This window comes from Pistacia vera, unplaced genomic scaffold (genome assembly GCF_008641045.1).
Source record: "Pistacia vera cultivar Batoury unplaced genomic scaffold, PisVer_v2 Contig624, whole genome shotgun sequence".
Classification (NCBI taxonomy): domain Eukaryota; kingdom Viridiplantae; phylum Streptophyta; class Magnoliopsida; order Sapindales; family Anacardiaceae; genus Pistacia; species Pistacia vera.
The window spans coordinates 161649-184307 of record NW_022196473.1 but is presented as its reverse complement, the minus strand read 5'-3'; the positions used below and the strand labels follow the sequence as shown (position 1 = coordinate 184307).

Below are 22659 nucleotides of genomic sequence, written 5' to 3'. Positions count from 1 at the left end.
GCCCACTTTCTGTTTTGCTTTTCAATGTTTTGTTATATATGCAAGATGATCTAATTAAGGTACAAGGGTGGCTAACATTACCCCCTCCCCATTGCAGCCCTTGGATAAAGGGCGGGCAACCCTTCGACCTTAGTCTAAGGGTTATGACCAGAAGGGGCTCCAATTCTTTTGTACGGCTCATCCCTTGGATCAAGGTCATTGATTTGATATAAGGGTCGTGGCCACAAGGGTAACATTACCCTGCGATAAGGGTAATGTTATCTTAAGTTATGGATAAGGTTGTCGATCTTAGTCCAGGAGGGGTAATGGTGCGGCTGTTGGGTCAAGGTTGCCAATCTTGATCTAAAGGCACAAGGGGAAAAGTTATCCCTCCAAATAAAGGGGTAATGTTATCCTAAGTTATTGATTTCCTTTTCTCTTAAATTCTTGTACCATGTGCTTACCCAAAAGAAATGGTAAATGGGAACTTTTCAGATTCATGAATGATAAAAAGTATGGTCTTGAAAGTGAGTATCATTTTGAATTTTAATTCGAGTCATGAGAGGTGAGAGGGCATGCTCTAGCAATAGATATTGTTCATTTGTATGTTCATGATTGTTGTTTAGCATCTGTGAGGGCATGAATGTGGCAACCATTTTGGGACCGTCGGGTTTCTTTTTGAGGAAGTTTTGAATGGAATGAACATCATCAATATGTTTGCTCTAATTTGTTACGAATGTTCATTGATGCTACATTTTATTAAAATTTTGAGTATGAATCAAAATCAGCATTTAGTCGTGTGAGTTCTAATTTTAGAGTTTGTGAAGTTAAGTTAAAATGATTTTCTTAAACTCTTTATTATTTATAAAAATAAGAGTTCAATAAACTCTTTATTTTTTAAATATAAATTAAAGAATGAGTTTGACTGTTAAATCTTACTTTATATCTTATCAAGTTTATTTATTATTTATTTCTTCTATTAAGTTTCTTTCTTTAAAAAACATATCCTCTTTTAAAATTTAAAATTTAAAGTTCATTGGATTTGAATAAAAAATTTGTTTTTTATATTTAAAAATATTTTTTATTTATATAAAATAGTACAATTGGAGATGCTTTAGTGTGATTTGTGAGACATTAGCATTAGAGTATTTTTAAATGACTTTTTATATGATTCAAACTCTTTATTATAAAGAGTTTATCTATAAAAATAATAGTCAACAGATGTTTTATTTTTTAAATATAAATTAAAGAATGAGTTTGACTTTTCACATTTAAAGAGTTAAATTTCACTCTCTATCCTAATTTTAAATAATAAATTACAAGTTTACATGCATTTCATTTATTATTTATCTGTTTTATTAATTTTTTTTTGAAAAAACATATTTTTTCTTAAAATTTAAAGAGTTTATTGTATTTGAATAAAAAATTTATTCTTTATATGTAAAAACTAATGAATATACTCTTTATATATATGAAAGATATTCTTTAAAATAAAGAGTACTATTAAAGATGTTCTTAATTGTTTCATACACTAAAGTTTCAAGGCTTTACATTGAGAAATGAATATATATTTAGAATCGGTATGATATTGGCTCCGTTTGGTTCATAATTTTGTGTTTTTGAGAAAAGTTTTTTGAAAAAAGTTAAAAAAAAGTTGAATTGGGCGGGTATTACGATGTAGGATTTACAAATTATAAAATACCTCATATGTTTGTTTTTTTACAAAACACCCCTTATAATAAAACATTAAAAGTTAACAAAAACACCTCCAATTCACCCTCAAATACGGACAGTCGGCCACCACCGCCGGAGGGTGGCCGGAGTCGCCGTAACAAAAACATTAAAAATATTTAGGGGTATTTAATTGAATTAACAAATTTATTTGTTTTAAAAAATTTTGAATAAAGTTGAATAATATTGTGAGTTTTTGGGTATTTTACTGTTTAACTTTTTTGAGAATACTAAAAGTAGTATTCCCAAAATCCAACCAAACGAAGCCATTATTATATTAAAAATTTAAGACCTTGCTTAATCACCACCTAATGCTCTCATATATATAAAATTTATTTATGGTTATAATTTATTCATGGTTTTGATAAGGGAGAACGACATTTTTCCACCTAAGGTTTGATGAAATGACACTTTCCCACTAGTCAAGTTTTAAAATAATACTTTTTCACCGTTCGTTAGGTTCTGTTAGTGTTTTTTGTTAATATTTGACTGAAAAGACGAAAATACCTTTAAATAGTTTATTTCTTAATTAGTTTATTATAAATTAAAATTTAGTTAATTTAAATTCTTTATTCGATTATTTATTAGTCAAAGTATAAAGATACATTTATTTATTTAATTAATTAGGAATATTGATTTTTAATGTTAATTAGTAAAAATGAAAAATATTATAAATAAATATTAAGATTATTTAATTTTAAACAATTTTATAGCATTACTCCTAACTTCTTAGATGGTGTTAACTATATTTTCTTTTTTGTATTTTTAATAGTTGACTTTTTGGTTAATTAAAAAATAATAAAAAATTTATAAAGTAAAGTATTTAAGGGTATTTTCGTATTTTCAGTAAAATATTAACGAAAAATATAACAGAACCTAACGAAGGATGGGGAAGTATCATTTTGAAACTTGATAGATGAAAAAGTGTCGTTTTGCCAAACCTTGGGTGGGAAATTGTCGTTCTCCCTTTTGATAATCATACTGTATAGTCATTCTCTTAGGCAGACATTCTAAAATTTTTTATGTTCAGACCAAGGGTAAGTGTTTAGGCACTTACTTCAAAAACCCTATAATGTGAAGTGAGCGTGTAAGCAATTTATCCTTGTCCACACATAAAAAATTTTAAGACGATTGTATGAGAGAATTATTAGTAATACTAGTTTTATAAAGAGACATACAAAGAAGCATATAAAGAGACAAATTTAACCTTTAAGAGAGAGAGAGAGAGAGAGAGAAAATCATGAATTTTAAAGACTGGATTTGTCTCTTTGTAAGGTTAGTATTACTCATTATTATATATATAAACTAAAACATCAAAATTTGAATAAATCTCAATTATTAACAAGATTTATCATCTCAAATTTAAGGTCCTAATGATAAAAATTATCAAGAACAAATGTTCTGATAAGAGAATTTTGTGTGTATGTATGTAATTATAGGTTGAAGAAGGTGACAATGGCTTTAACAACCCTAATGAAGAGGTGGCTCCTAACATTACATAGGACCACATGTACAATTAACTACATAAACGCAATTAAATTTGAGTGTAAAATTAGGGGTAATTTGTGCATTTTAAACATTAACAAATTTGTCATGTTTTAAATAAGTGTCATTATTACACAAATAATTTCAAGCTTTTTTCTGTTAGGAGTTTCAGGACATATATCACTTGTGAAACTTATAAACAATATGACTTTCTATTTTTACATTTTTCATATTGATTTTTAATATTTAGATGAGAATATTTGAACTTATATTGTATCATTGCATTTATGAGTTTTATTTCAAATTATTTTCTTTATAAATAATAAAAAATTGAATTAAAACTTATATACATAAATGTATTATTACTCGTTTATGCTTTCAAGAGTTGATTGAATCATAATTTAATAATAAATATTAGTCACAATAGCATAATTTAATCTAGAAATTCTTTTTATTTTATTTCTTAATTAAAACTATTGAATTACATATAAATATAATTTTAAAACTTAATTTGGTCAAGTTAACCTTCTACTTGATGTTAAATCAATTTAATATAAACCATCATTGGATTGTCCATTGGTCAACTAGGACTTTTGGGTGTATTACTTAAGAGGTATTGACTTTGATCCACCTAAGTTGCTAATAAAGGTGATTACTGAAGGAATTTATCGGGTTGTTAACTTTAGAACCCCGCGAGATTAGTTAAGGTGCGCTCAAGCTAACCTGGACACTTCTATCACAAAAAAAAAAAAAAAAAAAAAATCAATTTATTAAAAGCCCTGTAAATAATTATAATAAAATAAAAATAATGTTTTACATAGGATGATCTTTTCCCTAAAGACAATTCTTGGTCAAACAAAGCATAAACATTATATCAATACAACAATTATTATAAGAACATAGTATGCTTCATAATATAATAACATTTTATTTATTTATAATTTGTTTATTTATAAAATATCCATGATGAGTTTAAAGGTTTGTTTTTAAAATAATTAATTAATTAATTTACATTATATACTGGTAAAGATCTAAAAAATCTTGCCAATCTGCCAATCTGCCGGTCTAATACTAATGGTTCTATTCTTAGTAGCTTTTTATTAATTAAAATTAAATTTTATTTGGGCACTCTTTTTTTTTTTTTTTTAATATATATACAAATTTATTATGATTGCCAAAAAAAAAAAAAAAAAAAAAAAAATTGATATTATTGGAGCTTGGTATTTGTTGATAGTTATTAATGTTTCATTTACTTTAAAAAGCATAGCTTGCAATTAATTAATAAATAGCATGGGCAATAGTTCCTTTTTGCCCACAAAAAGTGCCTTGATTCCTCTTTCATTATCATTATTAATAATAAAATTAGTGAATTGATTTTTTAATCCAAATAATTCAATAAATAGATTACTTTTTATTTTATTCTTAAACATAAAATTTAACCATTAAACCCACATATATTTTTATAATTAATGAAGTATAATATAATAATTAGAAGAAATACCAACAAATCAAGTTATTGTAAATTGTAGGATAAGGATGAAGTTTTTAGTTAGAAACAAGATGGATTCTTATCCAATATTTTGAAATATTCCCTCAATCAAATATCATAAAATGACCATAATTTAATAAAACCACTCCAAATTTCTTGTTTTCCTTTCATAATCTTTTTTGTTTATATTATCTGTAACCATTAAATAAGAATGAAAAGACATATTCAAATACCCCGATATCATACCATTCGGGACCATATAATAAAAACTTCATGTGTTTCTTATATGGTATATATATATATCCAATTTTCATATCATCAATCAATTCAGTATCTTTACGTGTTTTTTTTTATATGGTAGATACTGATATCCATACCATACAATACATTCAGTATCATATCATAGAAATCTTATGAAAAAAATTGAAGAATATGAAGAGAAAGTGAAATGAAATTTCCTGAAATAGAGAATAAACTATATAGTATATCAATATGTATATGTAAAGTACATATTTATATTAAAATGTTAAAGAAAAAGGCAAAAAGTGAGAGGAGACATGGCAATGCCATGCATGGTTATGGTGTTATGGTAATGGGAGAAGTAATTGCCAAATCTCGTAATGTAGTTGGTGAGTGTTGTTGTTGTGTTTGGTTCTTTTGTAACTCACTCTCTCATTTCTACAAATACACACACTTTGAAAACTTCTTCATCTTCTTCTTCACGCCGCCTCACACTTTCTTTAACCTTTCCTCTTCACTCTCCTCTCTCTTTGCATTCCCTCTAAATCATTGTAAACCCCTAATTCTCTCCCAAAGAATTAGTCTTTTTGTGTTTTTGATTGTGTTTTGTTTTTTTTTTTCTTTTAGCTATGGTGGTTTCATTGTCTCTCTAATGCCAGCTATCTTCTCTTGCTGGTGAGTCCTTGATCGTATCAAAATCATTTCTTTTTCTCCTTTTCTGCATTGTTCTGTGTTTTTGTTTAGCTGAATTGGGTTTGTTTGTTTTTTGGTTTTTGATTGGTTTATTTTATCAAGATTGAATTTTGATTGTGTTTTGATGATTATCCTTTCCTGGGTTTGTCCTTGTTTGATGACATGGTTGAATTTTCGGGTTCTGTTGGTATTAGATTTGTTTACACAAATCTAATCTTTTTGATTCTCGTTATGATATGTTAAAATCAATAAAATTGGTCTTCAATTGGATTAATGACTCTGATGATGGATTGGTGAGGATATAATTTGTTCTAAACCACTCTATGATTGATTTTGAACTAGTCTCTTGACTCTTAATGCTTTGATGCTTTGATAACTCTTTTATTTTCATAAATGGTTTATTTTCTTTTTGTTTTTTGATTATATTTTATTTTATAATGGATGCTAAAATAGCAGTCACTATTGTAGTGTCTGTGTTTTGATTAATGGGTTAGTATTGATGGTGGAAAACTTCAAAAATTGTCTGGGAGATTTTGTAGTTTTCACAATGTGGGTTGTGGTTCATGTATAAATGACAATCAGAAATGAGGTTGATGCTCTTTAATATAGTGGGTTTGTGCAAATCCTGTTCAAGTTTCATTTTTTATTTTTTTATTTTTTATAATTATGATAATTTACATTGTGGATGTCTGTCTAACATAGAGTTTTTGCTGCATTGTAAGGGTCTTCCTGTGCGTCTACGTTGCCTAGTGGTTTAGAATCTGTTTGGCAGAAAGGAGTTCTTAAGTTATTCACAAAATGGAAGATGGAAGAACTGAACTAGGGGTTGATGAATTTGAAAAGCTTCTTGGGGAGATACCGAATGCTACATCCGGGAATACACATTCCGAGGAATCTGGACCGAAGAGGGTCTCTTCAAATTTTGGCTTGTTGCCTATCAGTGTCAATTCCTGCAAAGGGCCTTTGACTGAAAAACTCAAAACCAATGGAAGTTTAGATGAAGGAAAGATATCAGTGGATAAACCTCGTCAGTCACCAATCAAGAGGATTGGACAGCAGGAAGCAAATCTTCCTGATGACCAGTCCTTGACATCTGCATTTGCTGATCTCAGATTTAATGGGGGAATAATGATGGAACCTGGGAGTCCTTGGGCAAAATCCTCACCGAATCATACTGTTTTATTGGATTCCCAATACACAAGCAGCTTAAAGGAACCGGTTTCTAATGTTGATCCGCGACTGATGGTTGTTTCCTCTTTCCAATCAACAAATAACAAACCCTGTGGTTTTGATGAATTCAATGTGGCAAAAGTTAGACAAGAAAGTTCAAATGTTGTAAATCCTGATTTTCAAGAACTCAAGAAGACGCAGGTTGGTTATTGTCAGCCAGTTGAAAATTTCTCTGCTGCCTTGCCGCTTGCTCATGGGGTGCAGGGTCTCCAGTTCCTATCTAATTTGCCTGTCCCTGGTGTGGAGTTTCCTGTAATGTCTGATCAGCAGCACTACTTTGCCGAAGCACAATCCTCGTTTCCTTACTTACATTCACAACATTTAAACCAGCCTAATATTAGTTGGAGTAATATTGAACAGGAACAATATCATAGGATGCATCAGCAGTACTTATTTCTGCAGCAGCAGCTTCGGAATCAGCGAACGGAAACCCAGAATCCTATTCAACTGAATGGAAATATTCCAACTAAGCTAATTGGTCGTAACCTAAGACAACCATGTTTTGAGATACCAAACCGATTTGAACAATCTAATCAAGAAACATTTTGGAACACTTATCCAGTCCCAAGAGGTATGAACCAACCAAATCCTGCTTTTTCCTCCACTGAGTACAATGCTATGCATGTTTTGGGAAAAGTGGGAAAGCAGACATGTCCTGAGAAGATTTTAACAAGATCACAGGGATTAAACATGCTTAAATCTGTCAAATTTGGAGCTGTTGCAGGAAATGAATTGCTATCTCATGGAAACCAGAATGGAAAAGTTCTATCAAATGGTCATGTATGCCTTAGCTTATCTAATCCAAATGTTGGATGCATTGAGCTTGATGGTCTGAACTCGTGGTCTTTGTCCCATGACACTACAGATCTCAAAAGTACTAATTTGAGGCCTCAACCACATAAATATAATTCTGTGGATGAAGTCACTGGTAGAATATATCTCATGGCGAAGGACCAACATGGTTGCCGCTTTTTGCAAAGAAAAATATCAGAGGGCACCTCTGAAGATATCGAAAAGATATTTGTTGAGATCATTGATCACATTGTCGAGCTCATGACGGATCCCTTCGGAAATTACCTGGTCCAGAAGCTGCTTGAGGTGTGCAATGAGGATCAGAGAATGCAAATACTTCATGCCATCACAAGAAAAGCTGGAGATCTTGTCAGAATTTCATGTGACATGCATGGGTTGATTCCTCTCTCCCTCTTTTTCTCTATTTCTGCATTGTTGGTTTTGCTGGCGTGAGTACGTGTATATGCGCATGTGTCTGTTTGTCTGTTCTATAATAGTAAGTGCTAATTTTTGTTCATTTGTATATTATTTAGTTATTTTGTTGTTTCAAAAACAGGACTCGGGCTGTTCAGAAGGTTATTGAAACCCTTAAGAGTCCAGAGCAGTTTTCCTTGGTTGTCTCATCATTGAAACCTAGTATAGTGACACTCATAAAAAATATGAACGGAAATCATGTTGCACAGCGCTGCTTATTGTATTTACAGCCAGAGCACAGCAAGGTAACCCCCTGCTCTCTGTATATTTTGTTCATTTGCATTGTTCTTTGTTTAGGTGTTCTATGTATCCTCTTAAATGTAATATACCTAAAAAATAACTGTCATTCACATTTCCCAGTTTGATATTTAATAAGTAACATGTAGAAAGAAGTTCATGATGAATTGAAGTTTGCTTTTACAATAATAAGATCACGTTTTTCTGTGAAATGTAGAGATGGGCACAAGGGTCACTACCACTGGAAAATAAGCATTGTAGAATAATCAGAATTATATTCTACAGTTGTGCCTTTGAAGTTTCCATACTTACTGCGTTGATTAATGCATAGCGATCAAATATGTTTGCAATAGATGGAATGAAACTATCTATAGATTCACCATTTTTCTAGTATATTGATTATGATGTTACTTCCAATTTGGTAGTGCTTATATTTTTCTTTTTCCTACTTTTTCATTCATGTATTATGATGATTCCTTTTATGTTTATGCCCTTAAGTGTTATAAAAAGTAAAGCAAATTGATTTCATTTTGTAGAATTTCCGTAAGATCACTTAGTTAAATTATTTGTCTTCACACGTGGATGCATCTGATGACAATTCTGTTTGTTTTGAGTCCTACTGTCATATAGAAATTAAAATTAGATGTCTTGTATTTCTGGAAAAAGTGATTTGATTGATGGGATTATGATTGCTCCTGCAGTTCCTCTTTGAAGCTGCAACTAATAATTGTGTTGAGCTTGCAACTGATCGCCATGGCTGTTGTGTGCTTCAAAAATGCCTTACTCATTCCGAGGATGAGCATAGACGTCGTTTAATCTGTGAAATCACTTCAAATGCTCTAATCCTTTCACAAGATGCATTCGGGTACTGTATATTTCCTCTTTCTGAACCGTATCTTTACCTAATTTTCAGAGTCAATAACTGCAAGATTGTTTCATTCTCTTCTCTCTTTATGAATGGTGTTTGGATTCACTTTTTCTAAGAAGTGGTGGTATATTAGTCAAAAGTATAAATAACATCCATATGAACGACAGAAGAATGATATGCACTGCCACATATGCACTGCCACTCTCACTGCCACCCTTGATAGATGGTTGAGGCTTTTGTTCATTGGAACTTGATAATTATTGGATACTGTAATATGTATTAGAAAGTTGCATTTTGTCCAAGGTTTTTATTTCCTTCTCTGTTTGTTTATTCTATGAAGGAAGAGAACTGGAAAGAAATAAATTATTGAGAAAAGAACTTAAAACTTTCTGAAACTTTTTCCCTTTTTGGATAATTCTCAGGATTTTCATTGGTAGGTTAATACTCAAAATTTGCTGAGGTTGTCTTTACTTGTGCATAATAAACATACAATTTTAAGATTCAAACTCTTTTTATCGTGCAGGAACTATGTTGTGCAATTTGTGTTTGAGCTTCGACTCCCATGGGCAACAATGAATATTCTTGATCAGTTGGAGGGTAACTATGGGGATTTGTCCATGCAGAAGTACAGTAGTAATGTGGTTGAGAAATGCCTAAAATATTCAAATGAGGAATGCCGTGCTCGTATAATCCGGGAGCTGATAAGTAATGCTCACCTGGATCAAGTCATGCTAGATCCTTATGGAAACTATGTTATTCAAGCAGCATTGCATCAATCAAAGGTGCGCAATTTCATTGTTTGTCAAACCATTGTTATTATGACAAAATTCTTTAAGCATGTCCTGTATAAAATGAAACCTGAAGCTTGGTAACTAGTATATGGTTTTGGACTATTTTCTTTTATTTGATGGAATATCCTTTTTTTTTTTGAATAATTTTTTATATTTTCGTTAACAGGGAACACTTCATGCTGCATTGGTGGATGCCATAAGACCTCATGTACCTGTTCTGCGGACCAGCCCATATGGGAAGAAAGTTCTATCTAGCAATAGCTTGAAGAAATAATCTGCAAGCTGGATCAAATAAATGTTTTTCTTTGATGCTGTATATTCTCCTCGGCAGTGCAAACCTTAGGTATAGTAGTTTGAGATGATCCTGTAACTTCTGTAATAAGCAGGTGAAGAAAAGCTCCGAGTTCAGCTCTATTTTCTTGATTTTGAAGCATTGATCTGAAAAATGGGTCAAGGGATGGCTTTAACGGCTCATCTGGAATGAAAAGAGCTGTTTTAGGCTTTCTTGTTTTCCAATTCAAGTTTCATTTTGGACTTGCAACAAATTTTGCATAACGTGGAATCCACGTGTATGTAGAACGACAATTTTTTTTTTTTTTTTCCATAGAAATAAATCGATGAGAAGAAAATGTAAAGTTCTTTGAGCTTCTGGGAATTGTATTAAGAGTTTTTTTTTTTTTTTTTTTTCACTGAAGCTCAAAGTTGGTAAATTGTTGCGAGAAGAAGATCCTTTTAAGCTTCCTTGTCTATATATTCCAGACTATTTTCGAGTGTACATTTCTTGTCTATAAAATGCCACGATTGGGGCAGTAATTATGTTATCGTATATGTTTTTATTCCTCTATTAAATCTAGGTTCTGAAATTTAGTTTGCCATCAGTTTGCTGTAACACCCAGAATTCTGTATGAAGTGATAAATGTCCACCAGCAAGATTAAGAGTAGCCGAAGGGCGAAACAAAGACAAGAGATGCATATGTATATAGGCAAATACTTGACAAGTTAAAGATTTTGTGAAATGATCTTGGTTGATCGATTCTCTTCAATCTTCTTGTCAGGAAAGCGAAAGAAACAAGAAACCGCTGTTTGAAAATCATATAAACATCTTTGTATCATCTTGAAATAATGCTATGAACAAAATCGTACAAGCTATTCTAGATATTTCAGGCAGTTTATGGCTCAGCGAGCCCTTTTATCTTCTGTTGCTCATGAACAATCACCAATTTTATGGCAAATTCATGGCTTTAATTTTTGCCGAAACCAAATAACGACTTGATGGCATTGATGGCATTCTCATTGATAAAAGATTCATCATACTTCTTCAAAAGAGTATCAAATTCCTCAGAAGTTCTGAGATTGGCAAGGTCAGGATCTGTCCGGATTCTCTGTTAACAACGATGACAATTTCAGATACCTCATAGACTCACATATTGAATAAAAAAACCAAAGTACTTGTTCTAAATGATAGATTACCTTGAAGTCTTCATATCCTGCTTCCATGGCATCTTCAAGAGCCGAGAGCCCAGCTTTTACCTGGTCATGTTCAAAGATATCATGAAATTTCATTAACACAGTTGGAACTTAGACGATGTTTGTCTCCATCATCTGCCATAATCGAAGCAATATATGTGATAGTCTTTTGTTAATGCAAACAAGACAACACCTGATTAAGCTTAGAATAACAACATGCCACATTGTAACATGCTACTGCAGCTTCGGTTGCACTTGGTTTTGATCCCAATACAGACTCAAATTTCACCAAAGCTTCCTCAGATTTCCCAGCCCTTAATAAGCCAGACGGGAAATGGAAAAGAACGATTAGCCACACGAATAACTGAGAAAGCATGAAATGCGGTAGAAATAGGATGAATCTTAATCACGAAAAGCGAAGTACTTGGCTGAATCGAAATGAAACTGTGGTTCACTGGCCTATTGTTAGAAAGTGAATGCAAATCGAAAAGGACTAGAAAAGGATCAATTGCCAGGATTTACTTGTAAAGTTGCAGCCCTTCACGGAGGTCCCTTTCTCTTTGTTCTTTCTGCTCCTTTTTTCTCAAGTAATTTTGCATCTGAAATCAAAATCAAATTGTAGAGACTACACTAGTGTTATCTTACAAAAAACTTGAAAAAATTTCCTACACTAAAAAGCAAAGGAGATGAAGAGCTGTAGTATGCAATTTCAGCTTCATTGTAACTATCATTCTTAAAGAAATAATACTCACTTGGATTTCTCTCACTCTGTTACTAATTACACCAGAGTTCCTCTCAGCTCTTATAATCTCCTTTTCTGTCAATTCACCTGTTTCCTCCAACTTCCCTGCAAAACATATCGATGTACTCATTACTTCAAATCGCAATGCATAATTCATGAAAAAATTATAACCATTGACAACTAATACGAGTGGAAATTGAATTTCTAACAAACTTTTTGTCATCATTCCATTTCCAATAAATCTTGAACTGAAGGTTGTTAGAGTGAAAGTAAGGATGGATGAAGAACCAACCATATCTCTTTTGCATTTTCATGAGTAACGGGCCAATTCGCTGGCGGATGGTGTACATTGTTCTCCCATATTCGGCAGCAGGCCATATTTCTGTCCCAAACACAGCACTGCATTCAATTTAGAACTCCCTATGTCACATTCTCATCCATGAATGCATTCAAATTTGAACAGAATTACACAACAATCTCAAGCACATATCTAATAAACCGAAAACAATAATCAAACAGATATGCTAAGCTCAAATCTCTTCAAAATTTGCAAAGAACACCAGTAGAACCTTGAAATAAATTTAGCCCTTCACAATTTCACTGACAAACCCCACATGCCGTTCATTTTTTTTTTTAATCAGATCAATCAGTTATACACATACAAAAGAATCATTTACTCAATTTTGTGCCTCTAATTGACCTTTCAAAGAACTAAATCTTGAAAATTGAGAAAGAACAATCAAAACACACCTGGTGGCAAGGACTTTATCTCCAACAGTGAATTTGCCAGTCTTGTCAGCTGAGCCACCAGGAGCAATAGCATCAATGTAAGTGCCACCATCTCTTCCCTTAGCGAACCTGAGTCCATAAGGCTGTTCAATCTCCACCTCATATTCTTCATACTCTTCTTCCTTCTTTTCACCTTCACTCTCAGTCTTTGATGTCTGTGCCTCAGTTTCTGAAGCTTTAACCACCAAAACAGAAGGTTTCACCAAAAAGGTATTGCAAGAACAGCTCGAGGAGCTCAAAAACAAGTTTTTCTTGGAAAAAAAATGTTTAGTTTGTGAGACTTGCAAAGGGTTTTGTTTGGAAGCTTGAATGGTGGCTCTAGGCAAAGGCGGTGAAGAGTAAAGCGAAGCATAGCTACTTGGAGCTAAAGACATGGCTGATGGTTACAGGAACTGCTTCTTTAGCTTCTTGAGTTTGAATTTTGAGCTCAGAGATGAAGTGTGGCAGGCATTTGAGAAGACTTTAGAGTTGGATTTTGGGAGGGAGAGACAAGGAAGAGGTTTAGATTACAGGTACTTCACTAGTGGCTCTGAATCATTGTTTTGTTTGTCTTTGATTCTACGATTTGGTGCCACGTGGCTGTCTGTGAGTGGTTGTAAAAGTAGTTACAAATTTAGTGAGAGTGAATACATAATTGGGATTTCCTTGTACAAATTTTAATTACTGTAAGCATGTTTAATAGTTTCTATCTTAAAACTTTATTATATATAGTGACATTGTTGTTTTTTTTTTTTTTTTTTACTTAAAATATTAATTAGATAACATTATCATATTAAAACTGGATTATTTTTGTTGGTTAGGTGGATCATTATTCTGTCATTACAAAGGTCAGAGAGTTGAATAATTTTGAATCATAAGTGTTTCAAAGTGTGGTTGTAAGGATGAAGTTATAATACTTGGTTGGTGTTAAGTGTCTGATCCTAATAATTTACTTAATTGTCGTCTATCTTAATTTAAGAACTTGATGAATTAAACAACGATTTTGTGAGAAAATCGTATACCAAATGGGTCATCTCACTTTTTTTCTTTCTTTTGAAAAGTAAAATAGATTTTTTTTTTGACATATAAGCATATTCTTTAGTCACCAAAATATTCTATGCAAAATACCCAAGACTTGAAAAAAAAGTGGACAAGTTATGGAGAGAATTGGTGAGGTTGAAGAAGCATTGGAAAGCATAGGGTCATGTCCAAACTTGTCATCAGGAATCAATATATCCCATTTAAACCTTCTGATATACTATGCAAGAAAACAAGTATTTGAAGCCTTGCAAACTAATGCCCTGGACACATTCTTGGCCTCCTCCAAATGGAACATGTGAATACGGAGTTTGTCCTTCTCCTTAGAACCTCATTGCATCTAGCTTTTTTTGGATTTGAGAAGAGCCTCTGTAACAAAAATTCAGCCTCAAGCCAATTCTTCTCACCAGCAAATGAATATTTCGGATGGTGTTGTGACAAGACCCAACCGCAATTTGAGGATGCTAGCTCGCTTGCTGGATTAAAGGGAAGATTGAAGACTAATTAATTCCCCATGTTATTACCATAAAGAGAGTGCTTGATTTAATTCCTAAAGTAAGAAGGATTGCTTATGGATGAGACTCTATTTATAAGGGATGACATTTTTAATTTGGCAAGGAATAATAATCCTCTGCTTCCTTCTTAATACTTCTCTTCTTCCTAAACTCAAAATTCTTTCTACTTCTGCAATTCTGTCATTTCTCTATCACTGCCTCTCATTTTTGTGCGTCGACCCTGTACTCCAGTATAACTACAAGAACCTGTACTCCAGTATAACTACAAGAAGTTGAAGCAAATAGTAAACAGTAAGGCAAACATTTAGCACCCAAAACAAGCAATCACGCTAAAGTCTATCACCCGATACATTTTTGAAGTAATTTAAAACTATTAAAAATTAGAGGAGTAAAAAATAAAATAAAGAAAAACACAATATACGAAGAATATCAACCGTACAGAGACACAATATTTTACGTGGTTAGACATAATTTACCTATGTCTACGGATGAGAGATATCCACTATACTTATAAGAACATAATACATAAGTACATCACGCCATCAATCTACTACTTATGTGGGAATTCTACCATATGGTGTTTTATTAGTATAACACCATCAACCTAATACTTAGGCAGACATCTTGTTCCTATGGTGTTTAATACCCTTAGTATTTACTCGATACCTAGAACCCTCTACCCTATAGTACCCTTACATCAAAACCCTTGTGTCCTCACATTCTCTATTTCTCTTATTCCTTCTCTCATAACCTTGAATTGGTTCTAACCCCTCTATTTATAGGTAGAATAAGACATTGTTTTTCTACGAGGATTCATATTTTAAATCCTAATATGACTCCTCCAACTTAATTCGTTCTCCTATTTTAACTCTAAATAAAATTCTAAACCAATTCTTCTTTCCTAATACAACTCAAAGTAAAGGAAAACAAATATTCTCAATTTCAAATTCCTAAAATAGAAATTTGTCGAAAACTTAAATTCATTTTTCTTCTTGCTCGCCTTTTCTTCTTCAGCAATTACCAAAAAGTATTCACATTCCAACACTCCTCCTTAAACCTTTTTGGTATTGACTTCAAAGCTTGTTCTTCATTCTCTTACTCCTCCTTACTTCTTGGATGTATCTCTCACAACTTATAGTTATTCAAAGCATCTTCTTCGGTGTGCTTTCTTCTGGACTTCTTCGGAGTCCCATCGGACTATAGGCTTCTATATCCGATCAAAGATGACTTTTCAATCCTCTCCCTCAAGCTTACTACCCATTTTCTTCAAGTGTATAAGCTTCACACAACCAAGCACATTACATGCTTTGTTGTTCTTCCGCCCTCCAATCTTTTGTTGGAGTGGCACGATGGCTTTAGTATCCTCTCGTTGATCCCATCATTGACATTCTTGCAAACCATCACCCTACAATTTTTGCTTCATCTTCCATAGGCCTCTTCTCCCATAGGTCTCTTAAGAATATAAGATATGATACTGTGTTAAAAATCATAATTTGCTTTAATACCGTGTTAAAAATTGGAGTAAAAAATAAAATAAAGAACAACACAATATGTGAAGAATATCAACCTCACAGAGACACTATATTTTATGTGGTTCGATATAACTTGCCTATGTCCATGAATGAGAGAGATCCACTATATTTTTAAGAACACAATACATGAGTGCATCACATCGTCAACCTAATACTTAGGCGGGAATTCCACCCAATGTTGTTTTTTCAGTACAACACCATCAACTTAATACTTAGGCGGACATCCTTTTCCTATAGTGTTTAACACTCTTAGGGTGTGTTTGGTTCAGAGAATGTTGTATTATTGAGAATGTTATAGTAGGGGGCTTTTGGATCATATATTGTTTTGTTATAGGAGGATGCTATATTAATGGAAAGATAGATCACTGTGAAGATTACTGGGAATGTTTATAAAATATGTTTGGTTGGTTCGAATAAATTGGTGAATTATATGTTTGGTTGAAAGGATAAATAGGTGGATATGTTATATAGATTACTAAATTTCCCTCCTTTTTAAATATTAATATAATATTATTTTTTTTTAGTATTTTTATTATTATTTCTTTTAACCCCCTAGATTTGAAATTTTGCAAACCCTAGCCATATAAAACTTTAATTTGTAGCAAAATCACCCTTACCCACCCCAAGCCACTACTGGCAACCAACCACCACTGCCGACAGTCGATAAAATGGTGCACGATTGGCCGTATATCGCTAGCTGTGCGCCGGCAAAGCCATTTTTGGCCATGGATCACAAATCCATGGCCATTTCACGGCCAGATTTGTGCTTGATGTGAAAAGCCCGACCAACGTAAAGCAGGTATAGAGCTTGACAGGGCGTGTGGCCACACTCAGTAGATTTGTTTCCCGAACCACAGATAGATGCTTACCATTTTTTTAGACCTTAAAAGAAAAGAAAGGTTTCAAGTGGACAGAGGAGTGTGAAAGAGCCTTCCATAAGCTGAAGAAACATCTAAGACGACCTCTTTTGTTGTCAAAGCCCATCCAGGGCGTGCCATTGTTATTATACTTATCAGTATCAAAGTCTGCTGTCAACGCGACATTGGTACGCGAGGAATGAGGAGTGTAATGGCAAGTATACTATGTGAGCAAAAGACTACTTGACGTGAAGATGAGCTACCCTGAGATGGAGAAGCTTGCCTTCGCCCTTGTCATTGATGCTAGGAAGTTGCGACCCAAGCACACTCTATTCACGTGCTGTCCAACTTTTCCCTAAAGAAGATAATGCAAAAGCTCAAAACATCAGGTAGGTTAATCCAGTGGACAATGGAGATGAGTCATCATGACATCAAGTACATCTCGAGGACAACAATCAAAGGTCAAGCCTTGGTAGATTTTATATATGAATTCTCCTACCAACCAGAAGGTGAATCAAGCCCGCTAGAGGCAGATACCTCCGGAGAAATCAAGCAACGGAAGCCAAAGCTCGACAACTTATGGCAATGGACTTTGTATATAGATGGCTCCTCGAATGAAAAAGGGGCAAGAGCAGAGCTCTTGCTCAAAAGTCAAGAAGGAAACCCGATTAGAGTTGCGGTAAGATTCGGGTTCACCGCCCCCAACAATGAGGCTGAGTACGAGGCGTTGTTCGCAGGGGTCTGCCTCGCCAAGGAAATATGGGCATAATCCATTAAGGTTTACAATGACTCACAGCTCGTGGTCCACCAAATTACCAGGGAATACCAGGCTAAAGAAGACAGGATGTCGTCCTACCTCCAGTTAGTTGAAACCAAGCTTAAGCAGTTCAGGTCCTTCACAATTCACTAGATCCAGAGGGAGAAGAACACGCAAGTTGACGCATTAGCCTGTTTAGCCTCTGTAATCAACCAAGAGAAAGCTGATTCTTTCTTAGTCAAGTTCCTTCCAAGACCAAGCATCTCCGCTATACAAGCACCACTTTTGACAATGAGTCAGAGATATAGTTGGATGGACACAATCATTGCCTACATAAGGGATGGAACACTACCAAAGGAGAGAACTGAAGCTAGAACACTCTACACAAAGGCAGCTCAATACATAGTCATCAATGATAAATTGTACAAATGCAGATTCAACATATCGCTGCTATGATGTATCAATCATGAAGATGCGGATTATGTTATAAGGGAGATCCATGAGGAGATTTGTGCAAATCATGTAGGAGGTAGGTCTCTAGCCTACAAAGTACTTCGCTAGGGGTATTATTGGCCGATGATTTTTGACAATGCGACAGACTATGTACGCAGATGTGATAGGTGCCAGAGGTTTGTAGATATTCTGTGAGCTCCACCTCAAGAATTGACTACTCTGACAAACCTCTAGGCATTCGCGGTTTGGGACATTGACCCAATTGGCCCCTTGCCTCAAGAAAAAAAGGGGCATTAAGTCTGCAGTGTGGTCGCTATTGATTACTTCACCAAGTGGGCAGAGGTTGAACCCTTGGCTACTGTCACGTCAAACAAGCTAAAAGATTTTGTCTACAAAAACATTATTTGTCGTTTAGAATCCCCCACACTATAATAACTAACAACGGGAAACAGTTTGATAGTGAAGACTTCAGATCTTTCTATGAACAACTTAGCATTAAGAAGAGATTCGCTGCTGTTTACCGGCCTCAAGCTAACGGTTAAGTGTAGGTCGTAAACAAGGTCATCAATCATACTATTAAAAAGAAGCTTGATGCCCTAAAGGGAAGATGGGCTGAAGAATTGCTCGAAGCCCTATGGTCCTACAGAACAATAGCTAGGAGTTCGACTGGTGAAACCCCGTTCTCTTTATCATATGGGTGTGAAGCAATAGCCCCAGTTGAGGTGAGAATTAGTTTGTTCCAAAGGGAAGTCTTCAACAAAGAAGTAAATGAAGACCTTCTTCGCCTGAGGCTAGATCTAATTAAAGAGCATTGGACCAAGTCTCAACTAAGGCTCACCTCATATCAGTAGCGAGCCAAACGATACTTCAACACTAAAGTAAAAAATAGAGACTTTGAAATGGGCAACTTGGTTCTCAGAAAGGTCATCCAAGGCACCCAAAACCCAAACTGAGGGGCACTTGGACCCAAATGGGAAAGCACTTTTAGGATCTTAGAAAAGCTCACACTAGGATCTTTTCACCTAGAATGCCTCAATGGCAAAGCGATACTGCGAGCTTGGAATGCCACCATTTGTGAAGGTACTACCAATAAGCAGCTCGGGTCCTACTTATGTTTCTCTTTTTATTCGTTGTAACGCCGCTCACGGCCAAAACACTTGATCAATAAAAGAGGTATTATTCACGATTTTTCTTTGTTCATTGTTAATGTTTTTAGCCTATTTAGCATTTGTTTATCGCCTCAAAGATCACGACCTATGCGATGGCATTCCAAAAAGAAAACTCGGAGTTAAGAGTCCGGAAAAGGAAGTTTATCCCAAAGAGCCACGCCAAAATCCAACTCTTTAAGGATGAAACATCCTAAATAGACGAAGTTAAACTTGAAAAAAAATTCAAGAAAAAAGAAACACGCCGAAGGAAATCGGCCTTAAGCCAGCGACCAAAACTTGAAACAGACAACTGATCCAGAATCGGAGTTACTTGTCGCAAAAGATTTTCTCGCACACATCCGAAGAAGCTCTTTAAGAAGCGAGCTATGCATAACTTAGGGCAAATTCGAATCTTCAATTACGAGTCCAACTAGGACAAATGAAACGACTCTGTAGAAATATAACAATCGTTGCTCGATAAGGACATACTAAAAAAAAATTTCTTCTCATTGATGAAATTCTATTACATAAAAAAAAAAAAAAAAAAAACAATGAATGATGTTTTAGACAGTTGGGGGAGCAGGGGATCATTCTCGACTGGTCCAAGGAGCTCGGTATTGATGGGAAGAGACGGTTCTTCAATGAGAGGGACGACAACAATTTCTCCAAGGTTGGGAGCCTCGCTCGGGGGAAATGTAAACAAGGGAGCTGGATCCTCGACTTTTAGCTTGAGCTTGATCTCTTCTTTGCCTTCCTCGACCTCTTCTTGGCCCTCACCATCATCCTCGCAGTCATCATAGTACGCGTAGGCCATTCCTTGGGCTTCAACCTTCATCCTCTCGACTTTCTTCTGGTAAGCTCATGGATGGAAAGAGAAGTCGATTGAGGGGTGGGCTTCCCATAGCTTTTGTATGAGGAAGACCGACATCTACTAAGCCCAAGTAGTGATAGCTTCGTTCAACTCCTCAATTTGAAGCCTGAGTTGCCTAGCCTCAGCGTCGGTCTTTCATCAACCTTTTGCCTCATAGATGAGGTTGAGCGGGGACTGCTTAAATTTGGCCTCCCAGTTTGAGGTAGCCTTTTGGGTCGAGGAAAGCTCGGAGTTTAACTTGTTATTGGCACCTTGCTATTGTGCCAAATTCTTCTCGCCTTTTACTGCCTTAGCTTCAGCCTTCGCTTGAGCAACCTTGCTCGTGTTGAGCTTGTTAAGGAGCTCCCTTTCGTTGACCCCAAAGGTCACCATTTCTCCCTTGAGCCATTTGAGCTCAGCCTGCTTGGCCTCTTTGTCTTTCTCTACAACCTCGGCTCTGGCTAGAGTATCCTCTTTCACCGTCTCTTCCATTTGCCATCCTTCGTGAGTGCCATCCAAAATGACATAGCACTCATCATAAAGAAGCCTGTCGCCATGATAGCCTAAAAAGAAAGAAAAAAGAAAAAGAAAAAGGGGGACAAGATGGAAAGTTAGCAAGAAGCAAGGATAGCATGCAAATAAAAGAAAAGAGGAGCAAGCTACAAGTACCTTCGCCGCGTAGCTAGACACCAAGGCCAGCATATCAGTTGGAGCAACATCTTTAATGACTGCAAAGGTTCGCGAGGTGATTCCATCTTTGGCTACTGTGGCCTAAACACTAATATGGTCAGGGAGTTGATCAATTAGCACGTCGACTATAGCTTGGGCCGCTTTATCTATTTTCTTGCTCTTCAATCGGGACAAGCTAGGTTCACTCCCCTTCGATAGTGCCAGCCTCGCCTGCAGGAGCAGACTTCTTCTTGGCCAAGTCCTTGGCCACTGTTTTCTTTAGGCCATTGATAATCCTAGGATTATACTGTTTTATTTATGCTTTTTGGCTGGATTATGGATACTTCTTCTCTAATTTGTGCCTGAATTGCTACCTAATTTCATTTATTTTACTTTTTAGGCCAAAACGTGCAGTTAGAGCAAAATTGAGTTTTTGGACCCAGAATCGAGAGAATTTCAGGAATCGGGAAAGTTCTGACGCGGATTCGAAGCACTATGAAGCTTGTTCCTATTGGAGATCACAAAGATTGAAGATTCAAGCAAAGAAGCAAGTGGAGGGTAGTTTTGTAAATTTAAAATAGTTCAGAAAAGTTCGTCGCGACGAGAAATTCTCGGGTCAGATAGTGATTTAAAATCCAACTTGATGCCGTGGCGAAGTCTGCAATTTTCAAGTTTATTAAAACTGTGCGTTTTAATTGTATGGAATGAGTCTTAGGTTTTAGGATCGACTATATAAGTGGGACTTAGTTAATTAGAGAGGGGGTTCGACTTTGTTTTGGAAAAAAGAAGAGACAAATTGAAGATTGGAAGTCTTTGGGTTCATTAATTAGGGAAGATCTTACTCTCTTTTCGTTATTCCATCATGCTGAATTCTTTGTTTGTAGCTTTTATTTTGAAGTGCTTTATTTTTAGTATGAACTAACTCACTTTTGGGTCAGGGTTAGGGTTAGGGTTTTGATGTAATTGGGATTTTAATGTCTAATCAATAAATTGATATTGCCTTTACATTCTATTGCATGGATTGTGTATTCACTCTTGTTTTTATTGAAATCACTTGTTGAGCATGATGAGACTGAGAAGTGAATCATGTATTAGCCTCTTAGGGTAAATGCTATTGATTGATTGAACACTAGAGACAGGTTTGAGAATCCATGAAATCAACTTAGGATTCCATTTAGATTAACGGACTTGGAACTATTAACCTTCAAATTGTTGGGTGTGGAAGCTTAATAGGGATAAATAGGAAAACATAGCCTGAGAAGGTATGTTTCACATGTTAGGGTGTCCAATTTACAATCTTTGCATGTGAATGTAGAAATGTAACAGAAATCGTAGATTAATTCATAAAATCCTAGTGAAATTAAAACCCTAACCGCTTTGTTTTAATTGATATTTCTCTTGAATTGATTTTGCTATTGTTAATTAGCTTTTAAATTACGTAGTGGATTTTGTTTTAACTTTAGCTTGATTTTTCTCTCGCAAATCCAAACATCTTTCGTTTATTCCAACTTGATACAAACTAGGAAAATAAGTGCTTAACTCGTAATCCTCGTGGGAGCGATACTCTACCTATCACTTTATTACTTTTTGCGACTAGTGCACTTCCTACACATTGCATGTTGTAAATTCAACGCATCAGCTGCCAGCTTGCACGATGACCTCTTTGCCTGAGCCAACCTGCTGCTCAACCACCTTTGGTTTGCTAAAGCCCCATAGAGCATTGGTTGCTTTCTTCTTACCCGAGCCATTGTGCTGCTCCGGTGCCTTCTGTTTCCCAAGCTTCCAGTCAGGTCGGGAGTTTTCTTTGCCAGCCCTTTTTGGGCTCAGAGACACTCTTCCCACCTGCTGCCTTTG

The 22659-nt window shown here is 35.0% G+C and overlaps 2 protein-coding genes across 2 annotated transcripts; one reads left to right on the top strand and one right to left on the bottom strand.

Annotated features, from left to right (window-relative positions):
* Positions 1–5379: 5379 nt before the first annotated feature.
* On the top strand, positions 5380–10953 carry LOC116111055 (pumilio homolog 12). The gene is made up of 6 exons (XM_031397263.1): positions 5380–5599; positions 6340–8034; positions 8196–8358; positions 9052–9215; positions 9742–10000; positions 10176–10953. The coding sequence occupies exons 2-6, from the start codon at positions 6416–6418 to the stop codon at positions 10281–10283; spliced, it is 2313 nt and encodes a 770-aa protein (XP_031253123.1). The 5' UTR covers positions 5380–5599; positions 6340–6415; the 3' UTR covers positions 10284–10953.
* Positions 10954–11008: 55 nt separating this feature from the next.
* On the bottom strand, positions 11009–13513 carry LOC116111056 (protein MET1, chloroplastic-like). The gene is made up of 7 exons (XM_031397264.1): positions 12969–13513; positions 12511–12617; positions 12229–12323; positions 11999–12075; positions 11670–11790; positions 11480–11539; positions 11009–11391 (listed from the first exon to the last, which is right to left on the bottom strand). The coding sequence occupies exons 1-7, from the start codon at positions 13379–13381 to the stop codon at positions 11251–11253; spliced, it is 1014 nt and encodes a 337-aa protein (XP_031253124.1). The 5' UTR covers positions 13382–13513; the 3' UTR covers positions 11009–11250.
* Positions 13514–22659: the final 9146 nt, after the last annotated feature.

Excerpts from the sequence above, each read along its gene's own strand:
- LOC116111056 (XM_031397264.1), bottom strand. The coding sequence starts at position 13,381 with ATGTCTTTAGCTCCAAGTAGCTATGCTTCGCTTTACTCTTCACCGCCT. Across the intron at positions 11,540-11,669 it reads GTTATTCTAAGCTTAATCAG|GTAAAAGCTGGGCTCTCGGC; the intron begins GTGTTGTCTTGT and ends GAACATGACCAG. Across the intron at positions 11,392-11,479 it reads CAGGATATGAAGACTTCAAG|AGAATCCGGACAGATCCTGA; the intron begins GTAATCTATCAT and ends CGTTGTTAACAG.
- LOC116111055 (XM_031397263.1), top strand. The coding sequence starts at position 6,416 with ATGGAAGATGGAAGAACTGAACTAGGGGTTGATGAATTTGAAAAGCTT. Across the intron at positions 8,035-8,195 it reads ATTTCATGTGACATGCATGG|GACTCGGGCTGTTCAGAAGG; the intron begins GTTGATTCCTCT and ends TTTCAAAAACAG. Across the intron at positions 8,359-9,051 it reads TACAGCCAGAGCACAGCAAG|TTCCTCTTTGAAGCTGCAAC; the intron begins GTAACCCCCTGC and ends TTGCTCCTGCAG.